The following is a 25,470-nucleotide window of genomic DNA, read 5'->3' on the forward strand; positions in this document are numbered from 1 at the left end:
CCCAGGATCTACGCCTATAAATGCACCCCTTCTTTCCCATCAGGTGGGTGCAGGGTCGGATTTACCACAAGGAAGTGGGCCCGGGAAGGGCAATCATGTTGTCGCTAAAGATAAAAGAGAAAACGTAGGTTCTTGCCCACTACAGATTCTGATATCAGGAATGGGGCGGGGAGTTATAGAGCTGAGTACTTCAAGAAACAACACACTAATATTGTAACAGTCATTAGTTTGGTAATTTTTTTGATTGCTTTATTATTTGGTTTGGTTGTGCATAAATGGTGGTGCGCTCGACACTGGAAGTGACAGGGAAGTGCGGACAGCAGTTTTGTTGAGAGCCTAAACACTGAAAAGGGGGGTCTTTCAGTGAGAAGGCCATAAAAATGGGGGTCTTTTGGTGAGACTGGGGAAAAGCTTACAAAAAAGGGGGTCATTCAGTGTGACTGGGAAAATTTTGGGTCTCATTCAGTGAGAGATTATCAGAAATTTTCCAAACATTTTTGAAAAAAGGGTGTCTTTTGGTGACAGGAAAACAAAAAGGGGATCATTGGGTGAGAGGGAGTTCAGTAAAACAAGAAGGGGTTCATTGGGTGAGAAGAAGTTGAAAAATGGGGGTCAATGTGCCCGCACATCCCGTCACCTATTTTTAGTGAGTGCCCCCTCCCCTCAAGTACGCCTGAATATAAAAAAAAAGGCAGGAAATCATTAACTGATAATGACTGCGCATCAGTTGTTTTAAGGGTATTGTGAAAAATTTAAACATTTTGCTTTTGGAACTAAGGATATTCTGAGGTCCAAGTAAAATGTTTAGATTTTACATAATACACAAAATACCTGTAGATTTCCTTGTCTGTGCATTAAGTTGAGCTACATACACTACTTACAACCTTTGTCTAAAATGCAATACAAATGGCCCATCACCATAAAATTATGGATAAAATAGTATAAGTCTTAAAATACAACAAAGTCATTTTGAAGTTAGACCCTGCATCGGTCCATGGATAATGACTGATAATGTACCGTATAAACTATACAACATTTAAAATCAACCCAAAGTGGTCACTTTTAGCGTTCAATATAGGTGTAATCAGTCTGGTGGCATCGATTTGTGGATATGATGAATTGGTTGTTGGCTCCGAGTATGATATTGAAGCGGACTGGGAAGGGGTATTGAAAGGACTTCTTTATAGGCCATATCGTTCCATTATCCAGAGACCAACCGAATCGAGACTGTGGACAGTCAATTAATTTTGAAGTGAACCAAGAGGCAAGACTTCCTGCAGAAAATTTTTTTGCCATCTCAATTGCAATTTTTGGTTAGTTTTTATGTGAAATTCCAGCTGGAAATTTATAAAATCCGGTGGAATTTGGCACAATTTGTGTGAAATTCTAAAACTTCTACACCTTTTCCACTTTTTATGGATGAAAATAGTTGGATCTGGATAGTTTAAACTGTTGAATTTGGTTAGCATTCCAAAATCTTCTACAGTGGGGGTGTGGGTTACAAATGGAACAGAACTGCCCAATTCAATGATTGCAGAAATGTATTGGTGCTCTAAACAAATGTCAAATTGGGACATTTTAAAAGAACAAATTGAATACAAGCTAGTTTCAGAATGATTGGTACGGGGGGCACTCCCACTTTGGAGGTGACGCGTATGTAGGGCTGTTAAGACCCCCTTTTTCAGCGTCGCTCTCACCCAAAGACCCCATATTTTTTTTACGAACACATGTTCTGTCACCCAAAGACCCTTATTTTTCAATTTGAACAGCAACATTCATTTATCACTGATTTTGTTACCTATTTTTGAAAAAACAAAGAAATTTGAAGCCTTTTTGAACTAAAAATTCGATTTTCGAGGTTTTTCGACGCTGTTTCGGCTCTCAGTCTCTCACCCAAAGGTTCCAAAGGTCATGTTCTCACCCAATGACCCCGTATTTTTTACATTTTGCTCTCACCGAATGCCCCTTACTGCGAAAGTGCCAGCCCTACACGTATATCCATTTCATATTGAAGTGCCCCCCCCCCCCGGGATTGGTACCCATCCATATATTGAAGTACGAAGTAATTACGCAGTTTATGCGCGCTGTAATGTTAAAAAGAATTAACACACTGCTACGCGACAGGCGCACACAAATACATGTCACAGACCCGGGTCACAGAGCGTCTTAATAAGTGACCCACGATACGCTTACACATTGCGTACCTCACCATACTTCCAATGTGGACAAACTGTAGGTCACAAACCCATTATAGTCTTCTTCAGACTGATTTGCATCATTCTTAATAATGCATGACTGCACTTTATTCCATTTTAGGTGGGAATCCAAAATTTTTTGCCAGGAAGGAGGTGGAATGTGACGGAGCGAACCAACCAAACTGACGGAGCAAAAATTTTTGTCGAAAAAATTTGACATCCCCATCGCCGTAAATAGCGACTGGCCCTTAGCAAGACCACCATAATTGAATTTGGCATGTACCTTAATTATTTTGCAGCATGCATAAACAATGATATAGGCCTATGCTTACACCCACAATGCTTTATCAACCATGAAGGATGTAAATTGGAACTTTCCACCTCGGAAAGAAGACAGTTTTTTCCACATGTCTAAATTGACCGGTTCCACTTGATTACTTGTTATCTTGATTCCAGTTTTGTGATACGTCTGCAATTTGCTTATCACAAACACATCCTGGTTGATGCGGAATGCCGCCTTCTTGAACTTTGCAGGAATCAAGCTTTGATCTTGTTTTTCACCTATAAATGTTGCCCATGGATATTTTTTACGGATAACCAACTCGTGAACAACTATTTGATGCCAACTGCAACCTTTTTCTTTGCAAATACATTTACCAACAACGCGATAGCATTTCCCTTCATGCACCACTAAACCTGTGATACTGCAGAAAGGGTGAGTGGCTCTCAAGAGAACTGACCAATTGCCACTGTAGTCCTCGTTGTTGTACATCTGCAAGATATGTTCTCCTTTATCGCCTTTCTGTATTCCTACCTTACAAGTATATACAAGAAGTACGTCCTCATTCCCATGTGCGGCACAAGATAATGAATGCACATTCATATCACTACGTATCATTGGTTCGATTGCTTGCCACCTGTTTTTGCTGATGGAGTATGCCTCACAAGATGCTGGATTCTCTCCCCCACCAATGGCAAAGATCTTGCCATTCATATACACAAGAGGGTAGTTCTGTCGTCGCTCTATCATTGGTGATAATGTGTACCATTGGTTATTGGCAACATCTAGCTTGAGAAACTGTGGGCACTTCAACTTATGTGGGAGTCGTTCCGTACCATGTGCAAAATAAAGATGCCCCTGAGCATTACAGCAGCTTTTGCGTTTCTTTAAACAGTCTTCCTTGGGCAGATCAGGAAATTTATCCATACGAAGCCATTTGCTAGTTGTAGTGTCATAGTACATGCAATGATACGTATTACCGTCAAGAAATACTGCAGCCTGAAAAAATAATCAAAATTAGATCAGATTAATTTTATGGTACCCCTTACCAAAGTTGAAGGCATTCGAAAAGCAGTTCATAAAGTAGTCATCCAAGTAGTCATAGAGTCTTTGAAGATTTATAGATTCCTATACCATGGAACACAAAATTTAAAGTTCTATTTGGCCTTGAAGCTCTATAGGTGTTTTCATGATGTGAAGCTCTATAGAGCATTCATGGACTGTCTCTAGTCCTTCACATGATTATTTGTAGAGCATCCATGGACTATGGATATCTATAGTCCATCGCTCTGACTAGCTATAGTAGTCCATCGCTGACTAGCTATATGTAGTCCATCACTACTGGGCTAGTCCACTGTCCATCGCTGGACTAGCTACGGTCCATCGCTGTCGCTGGACTATAAGTCCATTGCTGGGACTACAGGCAAAATATCTAATTCTCTATATGTGACCATCCTCCACAACTGAGCCCGGATGTCGCCAGTGCCACTATTGAGATATGCTCCATCGAACTTAACAATAAACAATAGGAAACAAAGGATTTATTGACTGTTTTATTGATTTTTCACTACTTAAATGTCAAGTACTATAGACATGATATACATCATTTTAAAGCTAATTTCAAGCAGAATATTTTGGTTGAATATCTCAAAAATGATGATTGGCGACTTCAGGGCTCAGTTGTGCTGAGGGGTCACATATGTGATCGATGTACCTTCTGAGTCAGCATAACATGAATGTGCAACCTACATGACTGAATCTGAAATTGACCTTGTCTACCAAAACCATTGAACTACTGTATATATGCCACCTGTTTGAGTAATATAGTTTGTCAAACTCCCAATTTTTTTTGTGGAGAGTATCTGCCTTTTGTCTAGGGATACCAAATTCACTACTTCTTGTCTCCAAAGGGTATCAAATTTTCTGATTCCATGCCCACGTATCTTATTTTTTTGAATTTTGGATAAAAAATAAAACAAAATGTGAATTTTTTGACTTTCAAAACTCATTTCAGGTGCAATAAATGTTGTATTTGTGCACCTGGTCATATGGGAGGGGGGGGGCTTTCACTGAAATGCCAGGCGAAAACTAGCTCGTTAGGGGTATGTTTTACAGAAATCTGGCCCCGCTAGGGGTATGCTTTGTTATTGAAATCTGGTCCCGCTAGGGATATGTTTTTAGAGAAATCTGGTTTCGCTAAGGGTATAAAGTTTTTAGTCCCGGTAGAGGTTAATAACTTCCAGGAATCTCGCAACTAGCATGGGTACTTAGCAAATCCTTACCCCCCCCCCGTACACCTAGTGTAGGGCAATACATTCCAAAATAGTATTGACACATCGCTATGGTAATTAATCCTGTTACATGTCTACTTCTACCAGTGGCGTAACTAGGGTTGGTAGCGCCAAATTTTGGACAAATAAGATCGATCTACCACTAATTAATTTTGGTTACTAGAAGTTGAATAAACAAAAAATGTTCTTTCAATTGATTATGTGCTGAAATGCGCAAAATTTTTGACTTTCATCGCTTGGAGTTGCGCAGAATTGGCGCCCCCCCTAAGGGTGGCGGCCAGGGCACATTTCCCCCCTCCCCCCATGATTAATGGGGCTGTATCCGAATTTGACATGATTCACACTATAATGATGCATAAATGCTTGATTCTTACATTGACTGTTGTTCTGGTAGCAAACAAACTAGGATCTATGTGGTTTAAAGGTGGATCATTTGGTTTCCTTTTTCTGGGATCAAGCATCTCCATGACCTTGTCGATCAACTCCTTACATTCTGGTACGCTGTACATATTAGGATATTTAAACACAGTCTTTGACAGGTGACTTGTGGGTACAATACCAAGACGGATTTTCTGAAAGAAGGATGCTGCGTACCGTTTCCTATCTTCCCAGTGATGCTGTAACCATGCAACTGTTGTGTCAAATATCTGTGGACAAAATTCAAACAACAACATTATAAAAAAAGAAACAAAAGCATGAAAGGAGAATTGCATCGAAACATCAATGTAACAGATTTGTGATTAAAGCGTGATATATATATATAAATTTGGGGGGAACAAGCATATATTTTCGCCGGTTTCAGTGTGCCAGTTTCACTTTGCCCAAATAAAGCACACAAAAATCTTTATAGCCCAAATTAATTGAAGGTAAATTTTGGTATTTCTGTGCGAGGCGCGCAAAACTGTCTAATTTTACTCTATTGGCCTAAAACATGGTATTTTTTTTCGCTGTAACAAGGAAGATGCACAAATCAATTACTGCTTTCTTTATCATTAGGACTTAAATTAGAAATATTTTAGGGGACCTCCATCTATGTATAAACAGTGTACAAAATAGACATTTTAGTTTCTTGCGATTAGCTGTTGATTTTATACTTGATCAAGATGATTGATACATGTACAATATTTTCTGTGTTACATGTACGTAGCATACATCAGTCCTAAATGTGTCTTGATTGGGGGGGATACTCAGTACAAATGACCATACGGGGACGTGCCGCAAATATGGGTAGCATTTTCAGCCTTTTGGTATATCAATGACCCCTTTTTCAAAGCCTATTTTGGTATATGAATGGGTCCTTTTTTCAAAATTTTCTCAATTTTTTCGGAAACTAGCCCAATTTTTCCTTAATCTAGCCAAAATTTTCAAAATTGGCCAAAAATTTTGACTTTTGGTATATCAATGGGTCCAAATTTCTTGAAAAATTGGTATATTTATGGGTCCACTTTCAAATTCTCAGCGGCACGTCCCTACCAAAACCAAACTTGAGTACCCCGGGTCTTGATATTCAGTTGGTCTACAAAACTGTGTCAAATTCATTACATGTATGCACTGCACAATCTAAAGCTCATGATCAGATTCGGGCTGGTGTAAAATTCAAATGAGCTGACTGATGTTGAATTGAGCAAGAAATAATCCCACCTACCCGTTCTTCATCTTTCAAATCAGAACTCTCAACAAGCTCTTCCATTATTTCAGCAGTCACATGTTCCAGAAAGTCTTCAGATGGCTCAGATTTCTTAAAACTATCTGTCATGTATCGTTTACAGCTGTTGACAAGTTCTGTTAAACTCAACGTATCAGCAGTGGAATAAATCCTCACAGCAGCTTTGGTATCAACTCTTTGAGCGATAAATTCTTGCTTCAAGAAAGACTTGCAGCTCTCCACCACATCATCAAACTGGACATAGTGTGCCATCTCCAAGACATCAATGGCTGTTTCCATGGTGAGCTCCAACTTGCCTGTATAAGCAAAGTCCAGTAAAACTTGGAAGGCCTCTGGTGTACCAGTGACAGTGACTTCTGCTTCATGACTTTCTTGAAAACCTGACATGAACATTGCAGTGAAAAAGTCACTACACGCTGCTAGAACTGCCTTGTGTGCTGGAAATGATGTGTCTTCTACTTTGATGGTGATGTCACAGAAGGTTTGGTTCTTCTGCAGTTTGTGGAGTCCATTAGTGACTTTAAATACTTGCGTAATATGAGACTTGCGTTGTGCATGATCCTTGATGGAATTCGGAATCCACTCTGGTAGCTGTTCTATATTTTTTGCCACAGTCTTTAAAAAAATAAAAATATATATAGGGGAACTTAAACTAGAATTAAAAGGTTTGTAATTAAGGTGGCCCCCACACAAAGGTGTGTAAAATAACAGAGGTTTATAAATACAAATAATATGCAATATGTAAATAAGCTCATTAACATTCATAAATATGTAAATAAATAACATGACACAAAACTATACAGCACATCATCAGGCCACATATATATCCAATCCACATACCAAGTTTGAAGTTGATCTGCCTTTGTGATTAAACTGCAGAGTGGATTAATGAAATTGTAGGTAAATATGCAAATAAGCTCAATAATATTTATAAATTTGCAAATAACATGACACAAAACAGCACGTCAGGCTACCATATCCAATCACCAAACCGAATTTGAAGTTGATTGGTTATTGCATTTAAGCTGCATAGTGGATTAATGTAAATGTAGGAAAAATATGCAAATATGCTCATTAATATTCATAAATATGCAAATACATGACACAAAACTATATAGCACATCAGGCTACCATATTCATTCACCAAACCAAATTTGAAGTTGATCGTTTATTGCATGTAAGCTGCAGAGTGGATTAATGTAAATATGCAAATAAGCTCATTAATATTCATAAATATGCACATAACATGACACAAAACTATAGAGCACATCAGGCCATAAAAATATCGGACGAGCCAACGGCGAGTTCGCTATTTGTATGACGAATCCGATATGTTATGGTATCATGCGAAATAAGCCATCCAATATTATCATTAGGTTTTCTTAACTCCTAATTATAACCCTGAAAACATAATAATGAAGTTGATCGGTTATTGCGTTGGAGCTGCAGTGTATTAATGAATTTGCTTCCACTCGGACAGCCAAGCAAAGAAACAAACAACCAAACAAACAACCATTTGAATGATAACATTAACATAAGCCGCACACAAGATCCAAAGTGGGAAGACATTTTTGGCCTGTCAATTGTGTGTGGGGGCAAGAGAATTTTTTATATCCAAACCATTTAAGGTTTGCAAATTGAAAAAACTAGAAACGCAAGGCGTTGATTGGGATGCCTCCACCATGTAGCAATTGGATGGTTTGAACCCAATGCACTAATTTATTCATCAAGCTATGAGTTTTAAAATATTGGACGAGACGTACGTAGTCGAGTCCAATATTTTTAAACTCATAGCGAGACCAATAAATTTTGTATTGGGTGAAAAAAAAACATCAAATTTGATCATTATTATGTTTTCAGAATCCTTTCTTTGTCAAAAACGTCAAAAATTTGGTCAAAATATGATTTTTGGTCAAAAATGTGATTTTATGATAAAAATGTGACTTTGGGTAAAAAAATGTGGATTTTGGTCAAAATTGTGATTTTTGGTCAAAATTGTAATTTTTGGTCAAAAATGTGATTTTTGGTCAAAATAAGATTTTTTGTCAAAATGAGATTTTAGGGTCAAAAATTTTAAAGCTTATGATATATATTTTTTAAACACGAAATCAAACTAAATTGACCGGAGGCCGACTTTACGGCTGATTCGTAGCACTTCCAGTCACAAATCTAAAAATAAAAAAAATTTGAAAAGGACTGACCCTGATTTTGGACAATTTTGGGTCGGTCGGTGCATTTAGGGCAAGCAATCAAATTTTTTTTTTGGCCTTATGTGATTGGGCACATTAATTTCATTATAGAGTGAATTAAAATAAAAACTGAACTCAAATAATTACTTACCTTTAAGACATCAGACAAAGACATTTCACACTCGTATTCAGACTCCACGCCCACATCAGTTTCCGATTCAGACCCGGATTCAGACCCGGATTCAGACTCATCCGAAGCCGCATCTGTCTCGGACTCCGACATCACTGGGAAATTGGCAGAGACTCGGATTCAGACACCAGGGACTTGGTGGACTCGACTACAGCATGCAGCACTGTAAAATAAATTAACATAAAGATGATATAATTTTAAAATGCATATCATATATCTAATATATACTGCACCAAAAAAGTATCCTTACACTTGGAAATATGGAAAAATAATCACTATTTCAAAACTGAACCATATTGGGGTAAATTTCGAGGGTTGACAAACATACAGAAGGCCTTAACTCACTTTTGGCCATTTTGAGATTTTGGTACCAAAATAATATGTAATACAACAGATTCTTAAAATCATAAAGCCTTACCTCAATTCAACTTCCTATTGCATCTATAGCACAATAAATACTTGCAAAATATTATTTTACTCATTTTTCTCAAAAAGGCACTTTTTGAGTTAAAGCCTTCTGTTTGTCAACCCTCGATTTGTTTTTCAACATATGCGCTATCTAATCCTGCACATTATGACACCACATTGAATCCAATGTGACCTCAAGAAGTAAAGTTACAAGCAATTGAATAGACGAAGATCCAGTTACAAAGCGCAAAAAGTTTCCAACAAGTGCAACAAAGAGACAACACAGTTTCTTCAATGAAGCTTTATTTAAAGCAATTTTTATTTCAGTTTTTACTTCTCTGTACTTTTCATAACTTTCATTTTATTTGTCAGCTCCTTTGTTTCAGTTTTCTTTTGTTCCTTTGTTTTAAATTAAAGGCACACAAAAAATATAGCCATCACTCTCAAACCAGTCTGTGGAGTTTGGCCAGTTTGTCACTTCTAAAATTTACCCCAATATGGTTCAGTTTTGAAATTGTTGATTATTTTCCCAAGATAAAAGGATACTTTTTTTGGCGCAGCATATAATCACAAATATTGGGAAAAAGTTTTTCCACCTTTTGGTCAAATCATATCTTCCCACAACAGATCAGTTTAATGAAATGGGAACCGAAACGTGATTTCAACCCCCACACCTTGTAACTGTAACAATTGTCCATTAGAAAAATAATTGCCTTACTTCTTTCGTTATCTACCAGGCTACAGTCACACAGCAAGACACCAACCTGGACGAGACATATACGTTGACAGAGAATATAATACTTTCAAATCCTGTTTTAATGGCCAACTTCAGGAACAGTCATAATTAGTACGAGGAACCCATACCGTACGTAGCTCTGCTACAGTAGTACGTAACGAAAATGTCATACCGATAAATGACACATCTGTTTTGCCCGTTTTTTTTAAGTTTGCCGTGCGAACTAGTCATAATAGACATGCCACAACTCTATCAAGTGGAAAGTGCTAAATAGGTATATACATGTACTCCACATCTGGCAAACTTTGCAACCTGTACATGGAGGACAAATATTTCATCGTACACAGACCTGAATTATCATCATTTAAAAACAAAAGAAATGAACCCATGAGTGCTTGCTGACAGGAACAGTGTTCGAAATTTTGGTTGTCTGTTTGCCCGGGACAACTAAAAAAGTCACCGGACAACCAAAAATACTGATTCGGTTGTCCGCCGGACAAAGTAGGCCTACGGACAACCAAAAACTTAGACGGACAACCAGAAATTGTAATCTGGTTGTCCGTGGGACAACCATTTATTTTTCCTAAATTCGAACACTGGACAGGAACAAACACTTATTATGCAATTATAACAAATGTTTCTTTAACATCCTGTTTAATGTTTCTTTAAAAACATCCAGTAAAAATGGACATTATTGATCAAGTGACTGTTTATGTTACAGGTATTTCTTATAATCCCTATCATCTAATTGCACCATTGAGATCAAAATTGCACTTAGTATCTGAAATGTCAAGTAGCCAGTCATTCAGTCAAGCATTTTTATGGTACTCTATTGAGTATTGACTCATCATACAGCATGTCCCAAATAAAACCAGAACTCTCATTGTGCCCTCTTTTTCTCCTATTTCTGAAAAGTTGATATTTTGGTGTGTAAAGAAACCTTTATTCGTTAGCTTTTAAACCAAAACAATTATTTAAATTTTTGAAGATATACCCTTTTAAAGAAATGTACCTGTTTTTCACTCTGTCCATGGATGAGGTTTGGCTACATCAAAGATTAAAATGAAACACACGGTTATTGACATGGAAGGATACAATTAGGCTTTGGAATGCATTCACTATGAGCGAGGAACACTGCGGTCAGCTACACTCCAACATCTTCGCAAAGTTTTACTGTTGCATTCGCAAGTACGTGTATCTGGTGGACAAGGAGGGTATGCAACGCAATTGATGCATTGAGGACTAGGGCTGAAACCTGTATTCGTCAAGGAGGCAAAGGCAACCAGGTAGAGGGCACAGCACCACAGTGAACTCACTTTAGAAGAACCAAAGATAAACCAAACTGCCCTTTCCAGGAGGGCTATACCTTTTACCCCAAAAGAGAAATGACTAAATATTGTAAATAAAAAAAAGGTAAGAAACAACAAAATAGGAAAGTAAGTTATATAATAAAATAAAATGGCATAAATAACCAAGAAAAAATAAGTAATTACCGGTACAAGTGTAGCATGAGAAGTCACATCCCACATCCATTTTGCCGACAAGTTATATAGCCCATTAAGCCCACCAGTAAAGCCATTCCCTATATAAAGTTTGTTATTTTATAAAGTTATCATTGATATCCATGCATGGTATGTGTACTCCTTTTCAATCTATAAAGTAGCCAAACCTCTTTCGTGGACAGAGTGAAAATGGGTTCTTATTTTTTTCCCGAAAATAGCTCAATTTCGCCTCACTGTAGCCAAAACTGTTTGAAAAATTTTGAAATAATTTCGGGGTGTAAAACTACAACAATTTGTGGTACATTTGGGTGAAAATTTTGACATTTGGTATATTGATGGGTCCAAATTTCTGGCAAAATTGTTACATTGATGGGTCCATTTTCAAATTCTTAGCAGTAGCAGCCCTACCCAAACCAAACTTCGAGTACCCCTGATATATAGTACAAGGAGAAGTGGTAACTTTATGTATGCAATAACTTTAAATTATACCCTCAAAATATCAAATCATCAAGTACTGCACTAAAGTACTTCGTTATTTTATTTATATCACTGTTCACTCAATTTACAATACTATACGGTATACATCATGGGCACTTTTTCTTTGTACGCCCATTTCCTTTTTAAAGGAATTTTTTATTCATGTTCCCTTCAAGGATACTTTGCACTTAGTTTCAGGCTAAAGGTTGACTTTTTCACATGCAAAAGTCCGAGCTTAAGCCCAATTGGGCCCATGTTAACATTTGACTTTTGGCCTGGGGACATGAGGTTGACTTTTTCCATATTTTGTCCCCTCATATCATGGATACTTATGGGTCAGTCCATGTCGAAACAGATTGAGTGTACACCCACCCTCTTGGATTTTGCTCTCCTTTGGCTCAGGGGTACCTTTCATGGATCCCTAGGTGAGGTCACAAGAAAAAATTCAAATTCCATTTCGCTTTGCGAATGGCGGGCAATCAAAGTTTGGCGACCTCAACCAAAATTGTGAATTTAAGGGGTCCAAATGACAAAGTGCTCTCTTTGAGGGGAACTTTCTTCTTAATTGAATCAGTTGTGATCCTCTTTTTGAATGTGGTCACTCACTGGCTGTGTCTGAAATACCTAATGCCAAAAAGATAGATTTCGAATTTCGTTGGGATTTCAGAGGGGTCAAAATCAGCACTTCGTACTGTTCAATCAAATTATCTTGATTTTGAAGGACCCATGATAATGTCACAGTGCACTTATAGGTCCTAATTATGTTCAGAATGGATTAACCATATGCCAATGTCTATGAGCAATTCACAAAAAGAGAAATTTCTAGACCCCTACAGAATTTTAGGCCACCCCTAAAGTGGTTCAGCCACAAATGGCACTTAAAGTCGGCAAATTTTGACCCCTAATAACTTTAGGTGTACACCAGATATGAATTTCTAGTCTTTTGCATCTGAAAGAATGTAGTTTAATGTTACTAGGAACATAAGATTTGTTTTGTATTTTTGTGTTTTAGTATTAAGTTGACGCTTTCAAAAATAGTCATTTTTGCCTAATATACCATGCATACAGGATACGGTACAAAATGCCAATTTTAGTATGATATTTTTTTATATTTTTGATCACTTTATAGCCATTTGTATTATTTATCCTGATATTTCAAGTTGCTCTTGAGTCAAGTAATAAGAAAAAACTACTTTCTAATCCTCTGTATGGATTTTTAAGGGGGTCAAAAATGCCCTTCCTGGCAACGATGCACATGCAAAGTACAGGTTATGGGGGTCAAATTTCCATAATGCTCCCAATTATGTCAAGTAATATATCAAATTACTCAGTATGGTCATGAGGATTCCAAAATGTATAGTTTGTTATGTGTCAGACCTTTCAGGAGGGCGCTATGATTAAAAATGTTCATAGGTCAACGACCTTTTGAAAGTATCAAAACACAAAAATACAAAACAAATCTTATGTTCCTAGTAACATTAGACTACATTCTTTCAGATGCAAAAGACTAGAAATTCATATCTGGTGTACACCTAAAGTTATTAGGTGTCAAAATTTGCCGATTTTAAGCGCCATTTGTGGCTGAACCACTTTAGGGGGCCTAAAATTCTGTAGGGGTCTAGAAATTTCTCTTTTTGAATTGCTCATAGACATTGGCACATGGTTAATCCATTCTGAACATAATTAGGACCTATAAGTGCACTGTGGCATTATCATGGGTCCTTCAAAATCAAAGATAATTTGATTGAACAGTATGAAGTGCTGATTTTGCCCCCCTCTGAAATCCCAACGAAAGTCCGAAATCAATCTTTTTTGGCATTAGGCATTTCAGACACAGCCAGTGAGTGACCACATTCAAAAAGAGGGTCACAACTGATTTAATTAAGAAGAAAATGCCTCTCAAAGAGAGCGCTTTGTCATTTGGACACCTTAAATTCCCAATTTTGGTCAAGGTCGCCAAACTTAGATGGCCCGCCATTCGAAACGAAATTGAATTTGAATTTTTTTCTTGTGACCTCACCTAGGGGTCCATGAAAGGTACCCCTGAGCCAAAGGAGAGCATAATCCAAGAGGGTGGGTGTACACTCAGTCTGTTTTGACATGGACTGACCCTTATACTTAGGGGCTGTGCAAGCCCCTCCCCGGGATAAAATGTCAAAATCGCTCCCCCCATCTCGGCCTGGTCTATATGCGACACGATCTGGTCCATGGGGGCCTCAGGGGGGGGGGGGATGGCAAAGGCGGCAAATTTGAAACTGAAATAAAGGTAAAAATATGGAGTAAAATACAATGAAATACATAAGAAACTAGAGGCAAATGGTGGTCATAGACCACAAACCTAGCTGGGGCATGTTGGTGTTGTGGAGGTATCTGACCCCTGCAAAATGTTCCAAAAATGTTCCCCTGTGATGAGGTTTGTTGTCACCGAGTTTTGAGTCCTGTACTCCTCACAGATGTCCAGAAAATGCAATTCTAAGATTTGACCCAGATGACCTTTGACCAGACACCTGCAAGATGTTCCATAATTCACCCCTGGTCATGAGTTGTCACCGAGTTTGAGCCCTGTACCTCTTACAGATGTCCAGATAACGCAATTCTAAGATTTGGCCCCAGAATGATGTCTTTTGAGCTGACCCGTGCAAAATGTTCCAATATGTTCCACAGGTCATGAGGTTGTCACCGAGATTGAGCCCGTACTTCACAGATGTCCAGATATTGAAATTCAAGGTTTGACCCCAGCTGACCTTTGACCTGCCCCCTGCAAAATGTTCCAACATGTTCCCTGGTCATGAGGTTGTCGCCGAGATTGAGCCCCGTCCCCTTACAGATGTCCAGATATTGAATTCGAAGATTTGACCCCAGCTGACCTTTGACCTGATCCATGCAAAATATTCCAAAATGTTACTCTTCTCATCAAGTTTATTGTCACTGCGTTTGAGCTCCGTATCCCCTACATATTGCCAGAAAATGCAGCAATTCTAAGATTTGACATGACCCCTGCAAAATGTCCCCTGGTTGTGAGGTTTGTTGTCACTGAGTTTGAGCCCCATAAATACCCCTTAGGGGGCTATTATTTTCTTTGGAAGGAGGATCACAAATATACAGGGGTCATACATTTTCGGAAAGAAAAATACGGAGGGGGCATAATACTTTTGATGACCAAAATGTAGGAGTCACAAGATGACCACAGATAGTGTGTTTATTTTATTCAAAACTAGCGGGAGCTAGTAGAGTAAACAGGAGCAGTTAGTAAACGGTTCAAGATGTTGAACGGTGATGATAAACATCCCAGCAAACACAAAACGTAAACGCTTTTAAATAAGTTATATTTTGGCTTTTGGTTTAGGTAAAAACGTTTTAATAACATTAAAATGTCGGGTTATATAAAGGTCATGATAACGTTTTAAAACGTTTTGTATGAAAACACACTACAACAATATTTTTAAATGTTTTCAAAAATGTTATTGTAAACTATTTTTGCAAACATTTTTGCCAAATATTGTGTCAATACTAAAATAACATTATGTTAAAATATTTGAACCCAAAAAACACAAAAATGTTCTTCAAATGTTTTTTTCAAAACCTTTCAATAACATTTAAATGTCGGGTTATATAAAGGTCATGAAAATGTTTTTAAAACGTTTTTGAAAATATTTTGGGCAAACATTTTTCGCAAAATATTTTTTCAACCCCAAAATAACATTCTGTTTAGAATGTTTGTATCAAGTTTTCAAGAATGTTTTTGGAATGTTATTAAAATGTTTTTATACCCTTTATATAACCCGACATTTAAATGTTTTTTGTAAAACATTTTTGTTTGCTGAACAGTAGAATATCATAAAATGTTTTTTAAGGTTATGAAAACGTTTTATAACCTTAATATACCCTTTATATAACCCGACATTTAGACATTTAAACGTTTTCTGACAACCTTTTGCGAATGATGTCGAAAACATTTTGTGTTTGCTGGGATTGTGTCTTGGACTAAAACATGAATAGGAATTATTATTATTACCCAGGTATAATTCTGGTTTACCCTGTGCACCCTGTGTTTTAGGGTTTGGTTAGGGGATGTCATTTTCTTCGTCCGGGTGGGGGGTCGGTGACCGGAGTAAAATTTTATGACCCTCCTATTATGGGCACAATCTTTTTTAGACCCCCCTATGTTGGGTCGAAAATTTTTATGTAATGGTCATGATAACGTTTTTAAAACGTTTTGTATGAAAACACACTACAACAATATTTTTAAATGTTTTCAAAAATGTTATTGTAAACTATTTTTGCAAACATTTTTGCCAAATATTGTGTCAATACTAAAATAACATTATGTTAAAATATTTGAACCCAGGAAACACAAAATGTTCTTAAAATGTTTTTTCAAAACCTTTCAATAACATTTAAATGTCGGGTTATATAAAGGTCAAGAAAATGTTTTTAAAACGTTTTTGAAAATATTTTGGGCAAACATTTTTCGCAAAATATTTTTTCAACCCCAAAATAACATTCTGTTTAGAATGTTTGTATCAAGTTTTCAAGAATGTTTTTGGAATGTTATTAAAATGTTTTTATACCCTTTATATAACCCGACATTTAAATGTTTTTTGTAAAACATTTTTGTTTGCTGAACAGTAGAATATCATAAAATGTTTTTTAAGGTTATGAAAACGTTTTATAACCTTAATATACCCTTTATATAACCCGACATTTAAACGTTTTCTGACAACCTTTTATAACCTTTTGCGAATGATGTCGAAAACATTTTGTGTTTGGTGGGATTGTGTCTTGGACTAAAATATGAATAGGAATTATTATTATTACCCAGGTATGATTCTGGTTTACCCTGTGCACCCTGTGTTTTAGGGTTTGGTTAGGGGGATGTCATTTTCTTCGTCGGGTGGGGGGTCGGTGACCGGAGTAAACATTTTTATGACCCTCCTATTATGGGCACAATCTTTTTTAGACCCCCCTATGTTGGGTCGAAAATTTTATGACCCCCCACCCACTTCCACCTACACAGACTAAAGACAAATTATTAATTGCGGAACAAAGGCGAGGAGCGATCAAAACTTTAGAGCAAAGAAAGTGTGTGGAGTGCGTTAAAATTTAATTGTGTGTGTAAGGAAGGCGCTATATGCATAAAATATCTGCATTATATAATGAAAGATTGTGTGCAAGAATACATGCACAGCGCCAGTGAAAAGTTTGAGTCACCAGCCCTTAATAATTCTATACCCCCTATTTTGGGTGTTGAAAAATTATAACCCCTATAATTGGTCTAAAATTCTATGACCCCACTCCCAGTATATTCATGACCCCCTTCCAAAGAAAAAAAATGACAGCCCCTTATAATTTAAATTTAAATTAGGGTTAGGATTAGGGTTAGGTTTATAAACGGTGAGGATTAGGGTTAGGGTTATAATTGGGGTTGCTTAGGGTTAGGGTTATACTTGTGCAGGGTCTACCAGAATTATTCCAATACCCATGAATAGTCCTGTAACTATCACTATAGAATTAAATTAATTAAACTATGATCAGTCTTACCTTGTTAGTACTAGCTAGTATTTCTCATTCAAGATCACCATGATTACAGAAAACAGCAAATGGGTGATAACCATGATAACAATAAAATGTACTGGTACCATTAACTCACAGATTATAAACATTTATCCACAGATTATAGAAGGCATTTTATCATACCACGATGCACTAACCAATTCATCTAACACTGAAACCTTTTAGAAATGCAGTTTTAACTTGTTGTAGGGCATAAGGTTGTGCAATAAAAATTATTTACAATATTACTTGTATACCATGACCAATTGACCCCTAAAACAGCTCAAATGTTACAGTCCATGACATATATACTACATCAAATGTAATGTGGCACCACAATAGTGCTGCCAGCGCACAGTATAATACCCAGTGGTATCATGAAGGGTACCTGCACTTCTTTTACAGTTACCAATTACTAGACTTTTAAAGGCTTTTATACTATTTTCCCCAACTTCATAAACAAACAAAAAAGGTAGGAAAACAAATGAATTCATATCCCGCATTCATGTAGGTCTATTCCATTTGCAAGCTATTTTTGTGTTAGCATAATCTTAAACCATGTTTAATTTCTAGGAACTGGGATTCAAATATATATTAATGCAAGATGTTTTTAATCAAACAAAATAAGATACATACTCTAAGATATAAGTATAAAACAAAAAACCCTAACATCAGAAGACAAGAAAATCCCCAACAATCATTTACTTAAGCAAAACATAGAGCCTGTAAACAAATGCTAGCTAGAGTTTGATATTAACTGCCATGATAATGGCACTGAAAGAATTAAAGTTCCTACTGCAAAGGAAGCACATCTGATAGTTTCATATACCGGTACTAACATTGGAATTACTAATCAAGCCAAAAACACATTCATTACAAAGAAAGAGGCCAGAGAACACTTTCATTAATACAAAGAAAGAGGTCGGACATATAACCATACAGAAATCAATGCTAAACATTTTAAAGCCTGGCTCATTAATCCCCTGTTTCCAAACATACCACCAAAGTCTGTAAAATACGGTGCAAAATCAAAATCAAAAGATAAGCCAGAGCCTAATACTAGTACTTTTAATAGTAAACATAATATTAAACCCATAAATTTATACTACAATTACTGTTAAGGAGTGCCTTTAACACACCTGCATGGTTCATATCAAAAATCAAATTTCTATTAAAAAAGCCTATATAAATATGCCATTACTGCTTATTTCCACTGCATTGACATTCAACCTTAAAGAAAACCTTTGGCTTTGCAATCACCTAAAGTTATTCACTTTGTTCATGTGCCCATATGCCATTATTTCAACTATTGCTTCCTACACAAACTACTGTCACTATTATCCAAGTTTTCTGCAACAACCTTTCAATTCCAACTAACTACATCCAAAATCATATTAGCCATCAATCCTCCCACACATACATTCCCTGGGCTTGCAGAAAAACAACAGGTCATTAATTACCTTTTCAACTAATTAAGTGCCTTAGGTTAAATAACAAATTACAGTAACAAACTAACAAACACATTCATTCCTTTAGAAAAACAATGATTCAAAAAGACCAAACCATATCTTCACTAGTCAAATAATTCTTACATAGCATCAAGTCAGGGTTTCATACTCAAAGGGTAACAAAAAAAAACATGTGCATTTTCACTTTGTTGCCAGCGGAAGAAAAGCGGAAGATTACAGTGGTTTGTTGCCAGCGGAAGAACCCGAACGATTACAATACCTAGCTGGGGGGTGTAAACCCCCCAGCTAGGTAAATAGACATCAAAAAACTTCACAGCTTTAGAACTAAGTATATATATGCTACACCTTCAATGGTATTTTCAGTAAATGATAACCTATTGTATGTAATAATTACAGTAACTCAATATTAAAAAATGCATCCTTTGGCCCCCATGGACCAGATCCTGTCACATATACATGTAGGTCCTACATGTTGCGAGCGCAGAAAGCAGGAAAATTTTCTAAGCCTTTTTTGAGTGTTTTATTTAAAAGCCACCCTAAGAATGTGTGCCAAAAATCGCCTGCCCCCCTCTTGTCTTGCCATAAATTGCTTGCCCCTCCACCTTTTGGCTCACCACTAATTTTTTGCCCCCCCCCCATTTTTGGCGCACATTCATGGGGCGCCTTTTAAGTAAAACGCTCTAATAACACTTAGGAAAACAGTACGGAAACCCTTAAATATATATAATGCAAATTATCCTGCTCGCTCGCTCAGTGCAGCTAGACCTTTAAGGTTTGTAAATTGGGATCCCAAAAATTTGGCATGCGCAAGGGGGGGGCAAAGAATTTTTAGCAGGCCAAGAGGGGGTGGGGCAAGCGATTTTTTTGTGGGCCGAGTGGGGGGGGTAAGTGATTTTTGGCGAGCCGTCTGGAAATTTCACCCTCCCAGGGGGACTCATAATTATAGCGCAGCACCTAGGGGGCTGTGCAAAATTGTGTATGTACCCCCGGTATTTATCAATTTTCAATTTTGGATGCGGGCTGTAAACAGGAAACTAATAATCAAGTGCGAAGGGCCTTATCTACATGTATGTTGCATCATCCTAAAGCCATCTGGGCTGTGCAATAATTCTGACTTTTAAAAATAAAACTTCCAAAAGCCCCGCCAAAAATCGCTTCCCCCCCTCTCTCGGCCCGCCAAAAAATCTTTGCCCCCCCCTCTTGCACATAGCAAATTTTTTGGATCACAATTTGCAAACTTTAAATGGTAGGCCTATATAGGGCCTATACATGTTGCGAGCGCAGCGAGCAGGAAAATTTGCATATTTAAGCGTTTCCGTACGGTTTTCCAAGGCTTTTTTAGAACGTTTTATTTAAAAGGCGCCCCAAGAATGTGTGCCAAAATTGCTTCCCCCCTCTCGGCTTGCCAAAATTGCTTGCCCCCCCTTCGGCTCACCAAAAATTCTTGCTCCCCCATTTAAAACCCCGGTTTATAAAACAATTCTTTTGTTGTCACAATTTCAGTACTTGGGACAGTCAATGCAGAATTACATGTAATTCACTTATCCGGATTTTTCACTTGTCCGGACAATGCTTGGTCCCATCATGGCCGGATGTACAAAGTCATGGCCCTATAGGCCTATCATGGCGAGGAAGGAACCAATAGGGCCATGATTCCCATGAATGGATAGCTCATCATGCTCATGATCGATGGGTCGGGCTACTCCATGGTAGATGACATCTAGTTCACCACGTAAACTTGTATGGCTCAAAATTCGGACCGCTCGCCATTAACATGGACAGATAGTATCACTTTGTGAATGAGGACATCGTAAAGTTCCTTGTACTAGATGGCATCATGAAATAGTCCTACGTAGGCCTAACTATGAAGATCATAACCCCGATCATATTTAACACTATAAACATGATTGATTCAAACTTACCTTGGCACTATGGACCTTGTCAAGTATTTACGTCTAGAGGAAAATGGTCGAAGGAGGTTGGAAATCCTAGGACAAACTAGACTCGCTGAGTCTCATGGACGCCGTTCCTATGTCCATACACCGAATTACTTTATAAAGTTGCTTTGTTTACCTATGATCATGTCGCATGTGCACTTCAAGCTCGAATGACCATGACCCGGGATGATCATGATGTGACCCAGGGACCGGGCCCAGGGTAAGCCCGCGCCCAGGGATCAATATAAATGGGTTGCCAAAAAAAACCCAAGTCGCGGGTATAAATAGGTAATAGCCGGGAAAAATCGCCCAAAATTTAAAAGTCGATGCATGGTTTTTTTTATACACATGAGACGAATCCCCGGGACGAATCGTCTCAGTTTTACACCCCCTAATTTTATTTAAAAAAGTGTTGAGTGGCTGAAATAAATTATAAACACTATAAATAAGGCCGTGTAAAATTAATATTTTGGTTCTCGTCCCTCCCTCCTCAATTTCTGGGATTTGTCAGATTTTTTTTTTTTTATAGATTTTTCAATTTTTTTAGACTTTGGAATGATTTATGAAATCTTCATACATATAAATAAGTTTATTAGAGAACAGGGAACAAGCATCACTTCCAAGTCTTTTTGTGGTACTCTAGAGGGTTTATCCCTCATAATCTAAAAAAAAAAAAAAAAAAAAAAGGGCCTCATCGTTTCCTCGAGCACTGTTGGAGAAGACCGAAAACTACTGACAATGCTAATTTTACATTGAAAAAAAAAAAAAAAAAAAAACACCTCCCTCGCTCATAAATACAGGATAATTCTCTGGATTAAAACCAAAAAATTAATTTTATACGGCCTAAAATATGAATAAACTGAAAAAAAAACAAGTTTTCTATAAATAGGCCCTAGTACAATTGATTCTTAGTTTCCTGTTTCCCGCCCGCGCGCGTCCAAAGTAGAGAATTGCAAAATATTTAATTATTTTATTTACATTTTGAATTTTCTCTTTTAAAATAACTTTTAATGACTCCGATTTGCTACTTTCTGACTTTGATTATATCAACTATAGGCCCACCTAAGGCCGTGTAAAATTAATATTTTGGTTCTCGTCCCTCCCTCCTCAATTTCTGGGATTTGTCAGATTTTTTTTTTTTATAGATTTTTCAATTTTTTTAGACTTTGGAATGATTTATGAAATCTTCATACATATAAATAAGTTTATTAGAGAACAAGCATCACTTCCAAGTCTTTTTGTGGTACTCTAGGGGGGTTAGGCTCAGAATCTCACATTAGAAAAAAAAAGGGCCTCATCGTTTCCTCGAGCACTGTTATGTTGGAGAAGACCGAAAACTACTGACAATGCTAATTTTACATTGAAAAAAAAAAAAAAAAAAAAAAACACCTCCCTCCCTCATCAATTCATGAAAATCCTCTGGACGAGAACCAAAACATTAATTTTATACGGCCTAATGATGAATAAACAAAGAACATAACTGTACCATTTATACTTGTATAAAATCATAGTTGTAAAATAATTAAATGCATGTTCCTTGTCCAAACGGGTTGATGTAGGCCTAGGTTGTGACCACTTGTTTTAAAATAAAGAAAATAATATATAATTAATAACCTCATCCCTAGTTTTCAACCATGAAACAGGAAACTAAAAATTAATCAATTTATAACAATTTATTAAAAGTCAGCCCAGAGGGGTTCTACATCCCCTTCTCGGAAGGGGGTTAACTTACAATAATATGAGACAAAAAACACTGAAATATGGTAACATTGCAAAATTTTGCGCACTGACTGGCCTTTAGGCCCTATGTAAAATTTACCTTCATTTTGGGGCAAAATTGTCTGAAATTGCTTTGCGCACACAATAGTCAGGAAATTAGTAAGAATTATGGCCAAAATTCATTTCTACCAAATTGGTATTAAAATAAAAAAAGCAAATTTTTTTTGTGGAGCAAGTGCAATTTCTTTGAAAAAGTAATAGCCCAACATCCATTTTCCCTCTTGGGCCACTGTATTGCAAAATTTAAACTTATTTCCTTTTTTTGGGGGGGGGGTGCATCCCTGCACATACCCCCATATTTGTTTGGTGGATTTGGGCCCCTGCCCCATACAGGCTTGGCTTGCCCCCTCTGGAAAAAAATCCCCGCTATGCCACTGTGCTTGTAATGTTATTGATCATGTTTAGCTTGATTTAATGATTTAGCTTTGGAATTATAGATTATGTTTAGCTTTAATTTGAACATACCTAGGCATACATCTTTTGTTTTTCAAGTTTATGTAGGGCCTCAAATGGAGGCCCTATATCTTCATTGTTTATTGTCTTCAGGGCCGGATTTACATTTTTTGGGGCCCTGGGCTAAGCCAAAATTTGGAGGCCCCAAACGCACCATGAGGAAGGCATATGCACTAAAGTGGTGAAGTGTTTAGACTTTACTATGACATGCGCGCGAAGTGCGCGAACAAATTTAAATTTTAGGCTATTTTAGGCCAAATTGAAGCTGAATTTTGCTAGACAAAAGGCTAGTGTGCGCCAAGCGCGCAAAATTGTGCATTTTTTGTTGGCTATTTTGGCCCAAAACATGGTTAAAACACGGCTAAAATGGAAGATGCACACTGCACAGGGCAATTTTGGGGGCCCCCAAAATTTGGAGGCCCTGGGCCCGGGCCCATCTGGCCCTATGGTAAATCCGGCCCTGATTGTCTTCCTTATAGAAGTTTTAGCAATTCAGGCGTTTCCTTTTATAAACTCTTCAAAAAACTTTGGAAACTTCCAACATGGCTATATATCAGAAATATTTGAAATCTATTTCCATATTGTTTCATATCAATAAAAAATATTGTTTTTTCCTGTCAAAATTTACACCAAATTTGTGACCATAACTTATTCCATGGTTGAGTTACTGTTTTTGAAAGGCAAGGAGGTCGCAAATAAAATGTGCCAAAGCTGCCATTGTCTGCATCATTTGCATCAGGAAACATGAGTAAGGAATATCACACTGTTTCATTAAAACGGTTTCGAAGTGCTGCCAGCTTGATGTACCGGTCTTCTGCAGGCGTTGTATTTTTTGGGCGGGCACTTCTGGGTCTGTTTTTGGCATTTTAATACTAAATGGGTCAGCAGGTCAAAATAAGGTTGATTTTGGGTCTAAAGAAAGGAAAATATATATCGTAAATTTTATCAGAACATTTCTATCGACTGAGCAGTGGCGTAGCGAGGGGGCCATGGGCGTCAAATTGACCCATTCAGCATAGATTCTGCGCCCCTCCAAGTGATGAGTCAAAATTTTCCGCACGCTTTGCGCGAATTTCAGCACATAAAGCCGGCACATAAAGGCAAAAAAAATGTCATCTCATAGCCCATGGCAGTTTCAAAATCAAATGAGGATTTTTATTTAAAGATTTTTTACGTCAAAAAACTAAAAAAAGAAAGAAAAACTACAGAATCCGATATCAGAAATTAACTGGCCCAGGGCTCATGCACTCACATGCAAAGGTGGTATGGGTATGTGCGGCGGTCATGGGTCCCCTTTTCAGGCTCTCTGGCAGTTCCTTCAGACCCACATTTGCATCATGTTCCAGTTCATTGAGCCTCAACCTCTGACAATTGTAGCTCTTTAGCTCAAATTTGGAAAAATTCTGATTTTTTTTTAGGTTCAAAGCCTATAATTTGGCTCTAATTAAGTTCACAGACCCCCACAAAAAGTGTTGAAATTTCAGTTTATGAAGCCCCTATTTTGGCGCGCCTCACATCCCTACCATAATTCAAGTAGAGTGCCCCCCCCCCCGGGGGGGGGGGGGCATAGAGCTGAGTACTTCAAGAAACAACACAATCGAAACAGTCATTAGTTTTTTAATATTTATTGTTTTATTATTTTGGTTTGGTTGAGCATATTAATGGTGTCCCTGAATAAATGGCAGGAAATCCACAACTGAAGTGAATGGCAAACCATAAGAAGAAGAATATAAAAAAATATAGTTCAACCACAGACCAGAAAATATTCCATCATCAGTTAAGGGCTGGGGTATGAACGTTTGGACAGTATTTATTTTGGGACATTAGAGCACATCAGACATATCGAATTGCATTCTGAATACGAAGAATGTCATTCTGATATCAAATAATTTTGTTTTTTTGAAATTCGCAATTTAATACACATTTTATGGCAAATCATTAAAAATTGATATTTTTGATATTTAACAGTACTTGAAGTTAAATTTATAAATCTGATGATTTATAGTTAAAGTGTATGTAGGTGGGATGAAAAGCCGACGATCAATTGAAAATTTTGACCTTTCAGTATTGAAGATATGGATTTTTCCCCAAAACACAAAAAAAATTAGGCCTTTTGGGAAAAAAATCCATATCTTCAATATGAAAGGTCAAAATTTTCAATTGACCGTCGGCTTTTCCTCCATGCTACATACACATTAAGAATATATCATTAGATTTATATAATTTACTTTCGAGGACTGTTATATATCAAAATTTGAAAAATATCAAATTTTTTAATTTGTCATAAAATTTGTATTATATTGTGATTTTAAAAAATGAAAATTATTTGATATCAGAAAGACATG

General features: G+C 37.2%; 1 protein-coding gene across 1 annotated transcript; it reads right to left on the minus strand.

Annotated features, from left to right (window-relative positions):
* Positions 1 to 458: 458 nt before the first annotated feature.
* On the minus strand, positions 459 to 21,094 carry LOC140168385 (kelch-like protein 38). The gene is made up of 5 exons (XM_072191762.1): positions 20,879 to 21,094; positions 8,773 to 8,974; positions 6,412 to 7,047; positions 5,141 to 5,413; positions 459 to 3,474 (listed from the first exon to the last, which is right to left on the minus strand). The coding sequence occupies exons 2-5, from the start codon at positions 8,902 to 8,904 to the stop codon at positions 2,524 to 2,526; spliced, it is 1,992 nt and encodes a 663-aa protein (XP_072047863.1). The 5' UTR covers positions 8,905 to 8,974; positions 20,879 to 21,094; the 3' UTR covers positions 459 to 2,523.
* Positions 21,095 to 25,470: the final 4,376 nt, after the last annotated feature.

The sequence above is a fragment of the Amphiura filiformis genome, chromosome 13, assembly GCF_039555335.1.
Source record: "Amphiura filiformis chromosome 13, Afil_fr2py, whole genome shotgun sequence".
Classification (NCBI taxonomy): Eukaryota; Metazoa; Echinodermata; class Ophiuroidea; order Amphilepidida; family Amphiuridae; genus Amphiura; species Amphiura filiformis.

Excerpts from the sequence above, each read along its gene's own strand:
- LOC140168385 (XM_072191762.1), bottom strand. The coding sequence starts at position 8,904 with ATGTCGGAGTCCGAGACAGATGCGGCTTCGGATGAGTCTGAATCCGGG. Across the intron at positions 5,414-6,411 it reads ATTTGAAAGATGAAGAACGG|ATATTTGACACAACAGTTGC; the intron begins GTAGGTGGGATT and ends TTTTGTCCACAG. Across the intron at positions 3,475-5,140 it reads CTACCAGAACAACAGTCAAT|GCTGCAGTATTTCTTGACGG; the intron begins GTAAGAATCAAG and ends TTATTTTTTCAG.